This window comes from Fusarium proliferatum (assembly GCF_900067095.1).
Source record: "Fusarium proliferatum ET1 genome assembly, contig: FPRO_scaffold003, whole genome shotgun sequence".
Taxonomy (NCBI): Eukaryota; Fungi; Ascomycota; class Sordariomycetes; order Hypocreales; family Nectriaceae; genus Fusarium; species Fusarium proliferatum.
Genome location: NW_022194792.1, coordinates 222,494 through 235,508, shown reverse-complemented (window position 1 = coordinate 235,508; position 13,015 = coordinate 222,494). Strand labels below are relative to the sequence as shown.

The window sequence follows — 13,015 nt, the reverse complement described above, 5'->3', positions numbered from 1 at the left end:
TATACTATAAAAGTCTTTTTAAAGTCTTAATAACTCCTTAATATCTATATATTAAATATCTATAGAATTTCTATATAAATTCTTTAGGTTTACCTAAGATTTCCTTAATAGTTACTAGCTATATCTATCCTAGTATTTACATTTATTAAGTAAATCTATATTCTCCTTTCTTATTCTTTTTTAGTACCTACTCTTTTGCCTTTACAGTACTAATATTATAATCTAATTTATAGCTAATTATATCTACTCTATTATTCTCTAATCCTTTACAGTAAATAATTATAAAGTTAAACTTATATAAGTATTCTATATAATATAATTATTATTAATTAAGTTTATAAGTTATAGTAAAATATAATATATTTTAATAGTTAATATAAACCTTAACTTAATACTTACTTTCTATAAAGTAATATCTAAACTCCTTAAAGTAATTAATAATTACTAAAAATTCCTTATTATAGATTAAATAGTTAAGCTTTACTCTATATAGCTTATATAAATAAAATATAATAAAGTATAACTTTCCTATATTATCTTACTCCTTAATACAATGTCGCGGCTTTTTACCTACTGTATTTAGTAAGTCTAACAGCCATTTCCTGATATCCATTTGCCAGCAAAACTCACGCCGCTTTAATGGCGCTGGCCCCCACATTTAGCCTCACTACCCTGGTCATGTTGCTCACAAGTACCGACCAAGTCTCTATGCTAAGCGCCCAATATCGCTTGGTGTCTGGGCATGTAAGCGCCGGATCACTCTTAGCACATTCTTATCTGCCTCTCTCGAGGCCCGCTTGATCAGCACTTCACGAACATAAAAGGAGGCACCCGCCCCAGCAACTGGGAATTTCTCATCTATTCATCTTCATTTTTATTCTATTAACTTCCCTGCCCTTTCTAGTATGCATAATCGCAGCAGGTTTTATTTCTCAAATATCTCATCAGGTTCCCAAGATAGTGGCATAATGTTCGATTCTGATGAATACCAGCCGTCAGATATGGACACTAACCCTACCAATAATTCAGATATGGAATTTGACTCTGATCTCGAAGATACCCGTCCACCCAGTATTTTTGACACTAATAAGCACCAGCTGTCAGATATAGAAACAGATCTTACGAGCCAGTCAGGTGCTGAGTCTGAGTCCGAATCGTATATTTGCGACCTATCTCCAGACTACTTTCTTCAGATTGAAGATGAATCCGATGACGATGACGCAGATCAAACAGCTTTCTCTGCAGCTACACTAAAACAGCTCGATGGAATCGAGCGGCGCTGGAAGGCGTATGTAAAAGACCAGACCATACTTTCAAGGCTATATGACTAATGATCTTAGCTATTGCAATTTCACCAATCGGAATCCTAAAGATTGTCTCCAGAACCTGGATTATCAGAAAACCAAAGGGTTCTTTACCTGGATTTGTATCCAGAAGACAGGTTTAGGTGGCAGAAGACTTCGGGGTTTGAAATCAGCCTCCTCTCTCAAGCAATACTGGAAATTCTTTCGGGAGGTCTACTGGAGGGAAACAAAGAAGAGGATTGATGACGTCTTGAAACGAAAGATGTCAAATGTATGAAGCCCTATTCCCGAAGATTTTCAGATCACTTTCTCACTGTATAGTTTCTCTACAAGCTAACTCAGAAGCATGGGCTAACCGCCCAACGGCGTGAGAATCGGTGCATGACGATCGAGAACCTGGAGAAGCAGGCTAAGACTACAATTAGCACAACTAAAAAGAGATTCCGAATCGGCGAACATCGCATATATGCGTTACTCTTCCTCCTCCTTATCGCGCCAAGTGGCTCCAGGCCACAGGCCCTGCTCTTATTGCGCTATGGAGACCTCGAGCTCTCTCTAGCACGAGATCCCGAAGGTGGCCCACACCGTATTCTCATTCGCTTCAAACTCTGTTTTACTAAGACGTTTCTTGGGGAGAAAGAAATGTGAGTAGTGGCTTATTGCGTGACAGAGGCTATATCTGACTCTAGCCTGCGATATAGTAACACTTTGACCCTGCCTGAGACCATCTTTGATTCAAGCCTCCTTCTTAGCCCCCACACTCTTCTCCTTGGGCTCATCTTTCGTCACAAAGCTTTTGAAGCGCCTACTCTGACGTCTCCTGAGCATTTGAGCAAACTCGATATCCATCCTGATGAAGATGAACTGCCTCTGCCATTAAAGAAGTGTATGGATGAGACCTTCGTCTTCCGAGATACCGATAAAACCGCTGTCAAGGGCTTTATATTATCTTCAAACAAACAGATCACATACGGAATGATATCTAAATGGACAAAGGATATAGGGGTATTTGCTGGATTTATATTCACAGTTATCTTGTATACTCTACGATATAACTCTGCAAACGAGTTTGATAATAGTCGTGCGTATTATGGTTTTCATTCACCAATCTACAAATCCACTAACCGCCGTCCCAGCTAATATCAGTGACGGACTCCGGAATCTTTTGCTCCAGCATGCAAACTCAAATACCTTCAGAAAGCATTACCTTAGTCGCGTTGTTTCGGTTGACACTATGGCTGTTGTGAGGCGCACAAAGCAACAGAACGCCCTGATGCGTCAGGCCTGCAGCATCGGATACTCGGCTAGCACACGCCGACCCACACACCTCACTGCTGAACAGTCTGCTGCAGTGGATGGCGACTCTGAGATTCAGAAGCTTTTGCACCAACGACAAGAGCTTCGCAAAGTAGCCAGGGGGTCTCCCAAGGCTCGTGAAAAGATAGAAAGCATCACCAAAGCTCTACAAAGTTTAAGAGTGAAGCTACGACGAGAACTCAAGCAGCAGTATCGACAAGGTTGGTCGCGGAAACAGGCCGTGGTTGATATCGAGCGGCAACTGGCTGGACAAACGTTCGAAGAATCACCAGTTTCACTATCAGATGAAAGTTCCTACTCTGCGCAGGAACAACACCCTGCCCAGAAACGCCTATTCGAAGCTCTAACAGCCCCTATGGCTGACACACTCGAGGGCGAGTATCAGCGTCGAAATAATGCAGTTCTGGCCGTCATGGCCTACTGTCCGGTTCAAGAATCGCCATTACCTCGTACCAGAAATCAAGCGATGGTTAATAAAGACAGGAGTCCTCTTATGTTAAATACAGCAGGCAAGGAACCTCAACCGAGGAACGACGTCGGCACTGCAATCGCTTCTGTTTTTGTGGCGAACAGGGACGAGCGAAGCCGTAGGTGCTTCCTCTGCATCGGGAGGGCCACAACCCTCCAGCCTTCTGACCCGGCTATCGAACGTCTCATAAATCCCTTCTATTCCCCTGGTGATTTAAGCAAGCATTTCAAGCGACGCCACCTCTCTAATATCCAACCAAACGAAAAGCTCCATTGCCGCTTGTGTGATGAGACGCTAGACGACAAGATGCACTTGCAAAACCACGCGGAGACAGTACATGGGACTGTATCATATGGAGGTTGATCACCATCGGCTCCGCATGGAATAATCGCTGATAGTCTGTGTGGCGAAACCTTGTCTTTCCTTGGGACGATCTCTTTCATGAGTTTTAATTTGACTTTTGAGCTGACCGTAGAGAATATAAAATGGCAATTTACATAGACTAGTATTAATTAATTGGATTAAGTTCATCTATCCACTACTGCTTTGTGGGGTGCAAATTCTGGTATTCCTCTAACTCATCCACATAGTTACTAATCGCTTCGTCGAAGGGAGGATAGTGCAAGCGTGTTTGAGCGCTCTACTATGTGTGCGTCAGAAGAAGAAATTGCCCAAGAGCGGGCGCGCTCGTAATCTCGTCCGATCATATTAGTTACCAAGTTACCAAGAGTTTCTCGACTATGAACAATTAACAGCTATTCGATAACACAGGTATGATACAAATAATCAGTCTGGGGGCCTGGTTCCTCGAGGTATAAGCATTCCAGTGTAACCATCAGTTAACCCTGCAAGAATTCCACTCTTGGTGTGACAGCCTGGGTTTCAGTTGGTGAGCTTGCCAGGTGAGATTACTCTGGCTTAGGTGGGGTTGCCTAAGTTTGGACGAGTTTGCCACTCCAAGTGGGTCTCGCTGTAAGCTCTCTCAACCTCTAGGCTTCTTTGGGTTAAAGGCTCTGGTGACAAGGTCTCCAAAGATGGATCCGATTCCGGTGTGACCAACATTTTCTCCACTTCTTGGGTTGCCCCAATTGGTGGGCTTGTTTGTTGAATCTTGACCAATCCGCGCGCCCTTGATAAGGGCATCACCTCGGCAACAGCGGTTCCTTTTGTCAGCACTCGTTGAAAACAACAATTCTGACGCACCAAACTAATTGTTTGCATCGAAAACACGCGGCAAATATCCGATGGCCGATCGAAGGAGCGCGGGTGAGCTGGAGCGGCTTCTCCAAGAGGCTATCCAGCGCGCCGAAGATGCAGAGAGGGAACGGCAAGACGAACGACAACGCGCTGAGAAAGAACGGCAACGCGCTGAGAAAGAATGGCAACGCGCTGAGAAGGAGCGACAACGCGCCGAAGATGCAGAGAGGGAACGGCAAGACGAACGACAACGCGCTGATGCATCAGAGGAAGAGACACGACGCACGACAATCGAAGAATACATCACCGCCTGCCATACATCCGTCTACTCTAGATTCACCATCGAAACAGATCCGAAATTGTCTTCAAGGGGCTCCATTACCAACCCGCGTAACAAATGGTGCCCCAAAAACCTACAACCTTGGACCGATTTTATCCACGAACAAAGGCTCACCTTTGGCATACTTAACGATACATTCCCGATCGATAGCCGTGTTTTTGAGAACCGCGCTTTCTTGGCCGGGCTGGGTGATAGAGTCTCCCGGCGGCGAATAGCAGACGAAAAATCGCTCGAGTACTTCTTACACAACAGCGTGGAGGATCCAGTGAGGGTCATCATAGAACAACTCAAGGAGGTTGAAACGGTCACAGCAGTCTTCGAAATTGGAGATGGCATTGTGTTTGAGAATCATCCCCATGCTCTTGGTGACACTGCCGAGGAGGTGGTTGAAAGAGAGACCCGAGCGACGCCCCAGACGCCAGATCACGGACGAGATCTCAACCAACTACGACCAGATCAGATATGCGTTACCAGATCTAACAACGAACCCTTTGCGCCAAGCACGATGGTGTATATTTCCGAATACAAGTCACCCTGTAAATTGACTGTTCAACATCTGCGGATCGGTCTGCGTCCAATGGATATTTATAAGGAAGTGGTGAATCGCAAGACTATCCCGACATCTGTGGACCCGGACGCGCTATTTCGATATCATGCGGAGAGACTGACTGCGTCTGCTATCACGCAGACGTATCACTATATGATTGAGAGTGGCCTTGAATACGGTAACCTGACTATCGGCGAAGCTATTGTCTTCCTAAAGATTGATTGGAGTGAGCCTGAAACTCTTCTCTACCATCTGGCGGAACCTAAACACGAAGTGTCGGCACATCCGGATAGCTTTCACATCTGTACGGCTGTCGGCCAATACCTGGCCTTCACACTGATGGCGCTTGGGTCACCTGGGGAGCAACACGAACATGGACAGGAAGAACGTCGAAGGGTCATGAACAACCTGAAAACGTGGGCAGAAGATTTCGAGACAACATTGCGCTCAATCCCAGAAAACGAACGATCGGCATCATCGGAGCATTCACCCGATTACCAACCAACCACTTACACCGATGTCGAGCGATCACCATACTTCTTACGCAGAAGAAGGCGACGAGCTGCTGAGCCGCAAACCGACGAAATTTCATCGAGAAGGGACGATAGGCGAGAGCCATCTGATGACGAATCGACTAGGCCACCGGATACTCCCACGCCAACGGGACGCAGTACAGGGCAAGCGAGCCGGCGGAGCCAACGACTGGCAAGGCGGCCCCGTGAAGGTAGCCATCAACAAGGCCGCCAGTATTGCACGCAAAAATGTCTTCTCGGACTAGTAAGAGGAGATTTCCTCGACCCGAAATGCCCGAATGCGGCTTATCACTGCAAGAACAGTCTCACTCACGCGCGCCATCCTATTAGTCACAGCAAATGGCTTGCGCTTTTGCGAGAACAGTTAGAGCAATCGCTAGACGATGGGATTACGCGGCTAGAACAAAGTGGCGCCCGTGGTGCTCTCTTTAAGGTTACACTACTAGCCTATGACTACACGTTTCTCGCCAAGGGCACAGTAGAGGCTTTCATTACCGATCTTGTACATGAAGCTGCGGTATATGGACGTCTGAGCCGACTTCAAGGTCGCGATGTGCCTATATTCCTGGGCGCAATTGATCTTCGGCCGATGAACAAGGTCTACTACTACTTCCACCGAGTCTATGTGGTGCATATGACATTTCTGTCCTGGGGAGGCGACAGTCTTGTTGACGCATTGAAGTCTGGCGACGCACCAAAGAATCTCCAGAACATGCTCATCACATCACTACGAGCCATGTATCAAGAGGGAGTGATCCATAGGGATGTTCGATTAGAAAATATGCTATTCAATAGGGAGGTCAATAGGGTTATGATGATCGATTTTGAGAGGGCATCACTTCTCGAGCCACCCAGACTTCCATTAGCTCAATTGGTGCCAAACAAACGCAAACAAAGGTCAGAGGAAAGAGAATGCAAGAATATGGCTGCATTGTCTCGTAATGCACGTTGGGCTAGCAGGTGGTTCTCGGAGGATGTTATTAATGCGAGGATGGTGTTCCGAGATTTGGCGTCGCCGTACGGGATCGCGAAGTAGCTAGATAATTACAAATGCTCCCACAACAAATGCCTTGTGAAACGCGTGACTTGTGAAAACTCTTTGGCCTTACGGCATAACGGGCAACTGAGTGATCCTTGCGGGTTCTTAAAGTCGTGCGGAAGCGGCCTAATCCCTGGGTTTGGGGACTTGTCGGCAAGCTGATCCATGAGACGTTGCGGGAGGTCCTTTGGCCACTCAAAAAGACCCAATTGCGCCCCATACTCGCTTGTATGTATGTCGGTAAGACGAGGGAGTCTGGTATCTTCAGTTTTCTCGAGTATGTTTATACAATGAGGTAGAATATAGAAATCTGGTAAGTTTGAGGTGCATGGCATACGCCGATGGATTCGCGAGCTCGGATACGTGGGGCGTGGCGCTGGCAGTTTGAGATGTGGTGGGATTACATGGTTCTTGTTCTGTTCGTCTGTACGGTCAAGGATTAATCACTATCGAGAATAAACTTGAAAAAGTGGGCGGGCATCATACTCAATAGAGAATCTAGATCTCTCACTTTGTCTTCTGAGATACGGCGTGAGGTACGCCTCTTCATAAAAGCTCTTGCAACACCGCAGTATGGGACGGCAGATGGCTGTAGTGTAGATTCATCTTGCAGCCGCAGGTCTTTCGCTAGAACCCACCCTATTGCGCTGCATTCCGGGAATTTGGAGCTGGAAAAATATATTATAGGGTACTTGCGTTCATGCGAAAGTTTTCCGCCGTCCTTGTACTCATCCCGCCACTCGAACTCTCCAGAGTTAACGTTATACGTAATACAGCTGGGCGACTTGCGAGAGAGGCCCAAGCTTTTAAGAGAGGCTGAGACACCCACGCTCTCCAAATCCGTAAGCGGAAGAAGGAGTGCGGCAAGCCAGCACTGAGACTCTTTGTGATAAACAAGGTACAACTCTCCAGCCTTAGGTTGGAAAACCTTACTTGCGCAATCGGGATCGTTCAGCCGCTCGTTAAGCTGTGCGCAAGTCATGGGTTGGCCACGGTCGCAACGGCGCTTCCTTCGCGCTTGATTCTCTTCCCCATGCGGCGATTGCGAATGCTTCTGTCCCTTAATCATGATTAGCGGGGTATAATCGCTCGCTTAATAAATGCCTGGCAAGATCGACGCTACCATGAGTAGAAGGATATTTCTTATGAGAATATGTACTCGTTTACCGGGCTCATGCTGGTGATGGGTTGCTACTCCTTTATACCCCAGGTTGAGCATTTCCGTTGTCTCGACCAACAATCTTCATATGGGAACATGCCCGTTAAACCCTCGCTCTCCAAGAGCTGGGCCCACATGGCTCGTGAACTCGGGGTGAACTCACCAGCAAGCGAGTTCACTTGGCCAGGATCCTGGTACACTTATCCTTGTTGTACGCGCACAGGCCTCGAGCGGACACCGTTTGTCTTTCCATCCTGAACATGGAACCTCACCTATCAATTGCCATTTGTTCTCAATAATGATCGTAGCTCAACTCTTACTTTGCACGTAGTGTACACTATCTCCTCTATGTCCATGAGTCTGAAATGTGCAAAGATCAATGACCTTTTATGTGACCTCTGATTTAAGAATCCACACGAAACCACCCTTGATGTGATGAACGGATATTTCACATGAGCGTTTCTCGATGCGGGTGAGTTCAATTGAATGATGGTGGGGATGCCGCAGCCAACAAACTTCCCTAGCGCCAACAGAAGGAAGAGCTCCAGAGCATACAGTGCGACCATGCCAACATACAGTGACATTACACTGACTGAGTACCTACGATCACGTTATTGTCTCTGCGGTACATAGATTACCAAGGGAAGAAGGGCATTAAGCACCACACGTTCCTTTGAGCCTTGACGGAAGGCTAGAATTGTTGTCGTCTGACGGTCCCGTTTCTTATCGAGGTTGATTTCAAGGTCGCCAGTTCGGTCCGGCGCTCTGATGGCTGGGGCATAGGTCAAATTCAAGGCAATATCACGCTAACGGGGTTCTCCGGCCCAAAATTTGGGTGAGTGAGACGTATCAAGTAGGTAGTCACAGGCGGTCTGGAATGGCAGAACAAGTATTTGGACACTGTGAGCACAATGCTGGTTTTGGAAAATCACTCAGCCATCACCTCCCACTTCTGGCCTTAACACTCTCCCGGGTTTTTAGCCAGTGGCTGATGCAACTATCATATGGATCAATTGACCATCTTTCCAGTACAAGGCATATGGCTCGTGCCTTTAGGATTCCAACCCTATCGCGATACGCTATTTATCACTCAAACCTCCTCAAACCCTCTGTGTTTTCCCATTCTCAATTGAATGATATAGGCATGTCGAGACACTCCGATTATCTCTCTCTGTCCCACGTAACACTGAGCAGGTAGAGCTAGAACCAATCAGCCCTCAGAGTCTTGTTTCTAAATTTTGGCCCGATTATCATTCTCAACCTCCACGTAAAGTCATTTCTGTATTGTCTCCCATACTTTACGAGTCACTCGCAGCCAGCGAATTACCTTCTCCTACGCCCAAAGCCTTGAGTTACGAAGAAGCTGCCAACAAATGCCGATCTGATGTTTGGGCTATCATCAAAGAGTGCGAGCGAACTAGTATCAAATTCAGTGACCCGGGATTTGATATTGAGCAGGATTTCGCGCGCTACGACCACTATTGCCTATTCGGCATTAAAAGAGCCTGTGATGATAATGGCGAGAAACAATGCGCAAAACCAGGCTCGGTTTATGGTATACCGTGGATTTTTAAAATCCTAAATTTGTTGCTAATGACTTCATCTCGGATATTAAACAGGGAACCTGCGGGAACTGTTGGTGGCTTGCGGTACTGGCATCTAGACGCCTTCGAAAGTAACTAATGTAAAAGATTTGTGTCGCTTATGATGAGGATTGCGGCGTTTATGGGTTTGTCTTTTATCGTGACGGTGGGTGGATCTCAACGGTGGTTGATGATAAACTATATCTCACCAAAGAGGATTTTAACCAAGATATATATGATAGTACAGGTAAGACGGCTAGGGTCTATAAGAAGCAGAAGCAGACGGGCTCTGAGGCTCTCTTCTCCTCAAAGTGTGAAGGCGCCAACGAGACCTGGGTACTGCGGCTGGAGAAGGCTGTAAATAGCCCTTCAGATATTATCCTTGACCTAACGCTGGGGCAAGACCTGAAACTGACTGAGTCTGAAACTGACTCGGATTCTGAGGTAGACTGTAGCACCAGGTCTTCTAAATCGTGGAATGCGGTTTGCATTATTGGTCTACGCGTCTTAGCACGGAGTGCGGGCACTAGCATTACCATTAGTGGAAAGCCAATGACGAATAGAAAAGAGGCTGATGATCAAAAGAGGTAAGCCTTCTGGTTAGCTTACGCCAATACACATATCAATATAAGTAACTCATCTACCACTATCCCAGGATAGATCCTCCACAACCGTGCAGCTTGATGTACGGCTTGAATTCCGAACAGGTGAATCAAGTACTACTGCTGCTGCTTTAAGTCGCCACGCTAGATCCTTCTTTCCATCGCGTATTCGGCATGAGCCTAACTAGGTTCACCCCATTCAACAATAGAAACTGCTCCCAAGCTAAAGAGACACTCAATAGTTTCGGTTATACAATGTTAAGCCTCATGGCTATAGAAGGAGATAGTCGATAGTACACCAAACATGCGGAGAATCCAGGTCTATGGAGTAGATGACTAGTGCAAGTACTCCTGGGTATATATTTCCGAATACAAGTCACCCTGTAAAATGATAGTAGATAAGTCATAGCTACCTAACAAAGGAAAGTAATGTCTGAAATATGCCACTAGTCCCGGCCAATCGTGCAACTTGATTCGCGGCTTGAAGTAGTCCGTGCAGTACACTTTGCTTTTGCTTCTACTTCATGCCGTTTTACTTCCAACCATTCTACCAGATCCCCTTTCCCCATAGCCAATGCATATTGGGAATAAGCCCAACCCTCATCACCAAATTCAAGCCGAGGATCCGCGCCTAATGAAAAGAGAAGCGAGATGGTCTCCAAATCAGACGGATGCTCAAGCTGCATGGCATACATGACCGGCGTTGCAGAATCCCCATCTTCAACATCAACAGGAACTCCGAAGTCTTTGATATATAGTTTGATTTGAGGTATTTGTCGCCGTCTAGCAGCGCCATGCAAGCCATTAGATCGAAACTTTCGTCCTGGATTTGCTCCAAAATCCATGAGCAAGTCAGCTGTTTTTTTGTGGTCGGCAAAGTGGGCCAAGAAGAGAGCATCATCAAGATGATCTTGAAGCTGTTCACTTTGATTTGAAATGCCGATAAGTGCATAGATGACCTCATTCAGGCCTTTGTATGCAGCCCAGCTTAGCAGAGAGAACTCTACTTGAGTCTCGCCGGGAGGAAAGTAGAACAGGTCGTGGCGACGGTTAAGAGAAAAGGTATCGAGTGGGTAGACAGCTTCATCGATGGTAGCGGCCTCTGTCTTATCAACAGAAGCTGAGAGGTATTTGAGTACATTCTGAGCCAAGTCAACAAGTGACTCAGCTCCAAAGCTAGGAGACTGGTGTGAATGAGACATTGTGGAGAGATAAAACAGGATGATGGATGCTTGAGGCTATAGGCTGAGTTGTTGATGTTTTGATTGTGATAGAAGAGGAAGTTGGGAGTTAGAAAAAGAGGGGGAATGGCCCTTAAGTAGTGTGCGAGACTGGCAAAGAGAACACAGGCTTTCATTCGAGGTAGAGGAACTATGACATAGGTGACTTAATCCTGGTCTTCTGTTTGGCCAGCTGAACTGTAAGCTGGCGTAGAGGCAACCGACTCGTATCAATCTCGTCGACTTATTGGTTGAGCCGGGAGTTGGAGTTGTGATGAGGTTGCTCGCATGCGTCAAGAGACGCATAAGACAGGCATACTCGGCCTCGATGTGATTATTGGACATAAGCCAAGCCGCCCCCACGATTTCAAAAGAAAATCTATTCCATCTCAGAATATCAACTCGGTAAGTTGCCTTCAAACACTCAAGTTGAGCGAAAACCGAACATTAGAGCGACATACCCATCCACCAGAGACATAGCAGATGATGGAAACTGGTGCCCCGTCTATTTGACGAGTAATTTTGAAGGCTAGCTCTACATGAATACATCCAATGGTAAGCTTGCAGTTAATACTACGGAAGTAGCCTCTGAGTCTGGCGTGACGGTTGGCGTTATGGAGGCATCTGGAGTGAGATGCACATGGTATCTTTCCGCAACGTCACCACTCTTGGCGGCTCTGTTTCATCACCCTTTGCGACAAGGATGCCATATAAAGCACGGAGGGACCTGCTTTGCACGATGTCTTCAATACTTCACATACAGATAGCGAGAATCTTATCTCTCCCTCACCACTCTGGAGAGGATGGTGACACTGATAGGTAAGCATTATCGCCGACGTCGTTGAGGATGCCGACTCCCCCTCTCTTCAGGTCCTATGGAGATGCAACAACTCGCAATAATTGATATTCCGGGTGTAGAAACAAGCTCCCGATGTCTCTGTCTCGTGATATGGCGTCGTTGGTAGACGTGTATATAAGTGATGACTGCCCCCCGAACTTAACTCATCCAACTTTGTCCCTTTTTTCACCTCGTCTGGACCATCTACCGCTACAGAATTCACGCATCAATAACCATTCACCACACTGAGAACACCATGCAGAAGCGATGTGGGCAATGTCTGAAGCATCTCAACCCTGGCCCAAAGCTTCGTCGCTTGGTATCAGAGTTTGTATGGCTACCTAAATATGAAAGCTTCTTCGCTAATGAAATCATAGCTTCTTTGCGACTCTTGTGGAGAGTCTGAGAGTAGAAAGGGCCACCTGATGGTACGTCAGCACGGCTGGGAGGAAAGGTGCATGATATGCTTGGAAGACGAGAGTTCGATTGTCTTCTTTGCTTGTTGCACGGATGCCTCTACCACTCTCGTCGGACACACTTTCTGTCTCACTTGTTCAGAAAGGGTTGGTTTACGTCGATCTGGGGTCAGCCCCCTCTTGTTCTTCCCAGAGGATTCGGTAGTATGTCCGTGTTGCAAAGGAGAAGTGATCCACGCTGTTCAAGAAGTGGTCGTGTTGGATGAGCCCGAGATCAAGGAGATTATCAGAGTCGTACTTACCAACGCGGGGCGGCAGCGAGTCAAGGTACGGCTGAGTAATTCGGAAGAAATGTGGATGAATCTCCATGATTTGCAAGATACGGAGTGGAGGGTGAGAGCTCAAATCATCTTTGAGGATAATTATGGAGTCTGAGGAAGGCCGATCTGAT

The 13,015-nt window shown here is 46.6% G+C and overlaps 7 protein-coding genes across 7 annotated transcripts; 4 read left to right on the top strand and 3 right to left on the bottom strand.

Moving 5' to 3' along the window:
- Window positions 1-968: 968 nt before the first annotated feature.
- Window positions 969-3,453, top strand: FPRO_07127 (uncharacterized protein; the record flags this gene model as incomplete). Its single annotated transcript, XM_031227882.1, has 5 exons — window positions 969-1,288; window positions 1,341-1,575; window positions 1,626-1,948; window positions 2,006-2,385; window positions 2,441-3,453. 5 exons carry the CDS (start codon window positions 969-971, stop codon window positions 3,451-3,453), a joined length of 2,271 nt encoding a protein of 756 aa, XP_031078275.1.
- An 881-nt stretch (window positions 3,454-4,334) lies between these two features.
- Window positions 4,335-6,743, top strand: FPRO_07128 (uncharacterized protein; the record flags this gene model as incomplete). Its single annotated transcript, XM_031227881.1, has 1 exon — window positions 4,335-6,743. The coding sequence occupies one exon, from the start codon at window positions 4,335-4,337 to the stop codon at window positions 6,741-6,743; it is 2,409 nt and encodes an 802-aa protein (XP_031078274.1).
- A 442-nt stretch (window positions 6,744-7,185) lies between these two features.
- Window positions 7,186-7,815, bottom strand: FPRO_07129 (uncharacterized protein; the record flags this gene model as incomplete). The annotated part of the gene is made up of 1 exon (XM_031227880.1): window positions 7,186-7,815. One exon carries the CDS (start codon window positions 7,813-7,815, stop codon window positions 7,186-7,188), a length of 630 nt encoding a protein of 209 aa, XP_031078273.1.
- A 290-nt stretch (window positions 7,816-8,105) lies between these two features.
- Window positions 8,106-8,489, bottom strand: FPRO_07130 (uncharacterized protein; the record flags this gene model as incomplete). The annotated part of the gene is made up of 2 exons (XM_031227879.1): window positions 8,106-8,177; window positions 8,226-8,489. The coding sequence occupies 2 exons, from the start codon at window positions 8,487-8,489 to the stop codon at window positions 8,106-8,108; spliced, it is 336 nt and encodes a 111-aa protein (XP_031078272.1).
- A 293-nt stretch (window positions 8,490-8,782) lies between these two features.
- FPRO_07131 (uncharacterized protein) lies at window positions 8,783-10,278 on the top strand (the record flags this gene model as incomplete). The annotated part of the gene is given in 4 exon segments (XM_031227878.1): window positions 8,783-9,085; window positions 9,100-9,540; window positions 9,597-10,075; window positions 10,149-10,278. 4 exon segments carry the CDS (start codon window positions 8,783-8,785, stop codon window positions 10,276-10,278), a joined length of 1,353 nt encoding a protein of 450 aa, XP_031078271.1.
- A 258-nt stretch (window positions 10,279-10,536) lies between these two features.
- Window positions 10,537-11,292, bottom strand: FPRO_07132 (uncharacterized protein; the record flags this gene model as incomplete). The annotated part of the gene is made up of 1 exon (XM_031227877.1): window positions 10,537-11,292. One exon carries the CDS (start codon window positions 11,290-11,292, stop codon window positions 10,537-10,539), a length of 756 nt encoding a protein of 251 aa, XP_031078270.1.
- Window positions 11,293-12,424: 1,132 nt separating this feature from the next.
- FPRO_07133 (uncharacterized protein) lies at window positions 12,425-12,999 on the top strand (the record flags this gene model as incomplete). The annotated part of the gene is made up of 2 exons (XM_031227876.1): window positions 12,425-12,475; window positions 12,526-12,999. The coding sequence occupies 2 exons, from the start codon at window positions 12,425-12,427 to the stop codon at window positions 12,997-12,999; spliced, it is 525 nt and encodes a 174-aa protein (XP_031078269.1).
- Window positions 13,000-13,015: the final 16 nt, after the last annotated feature.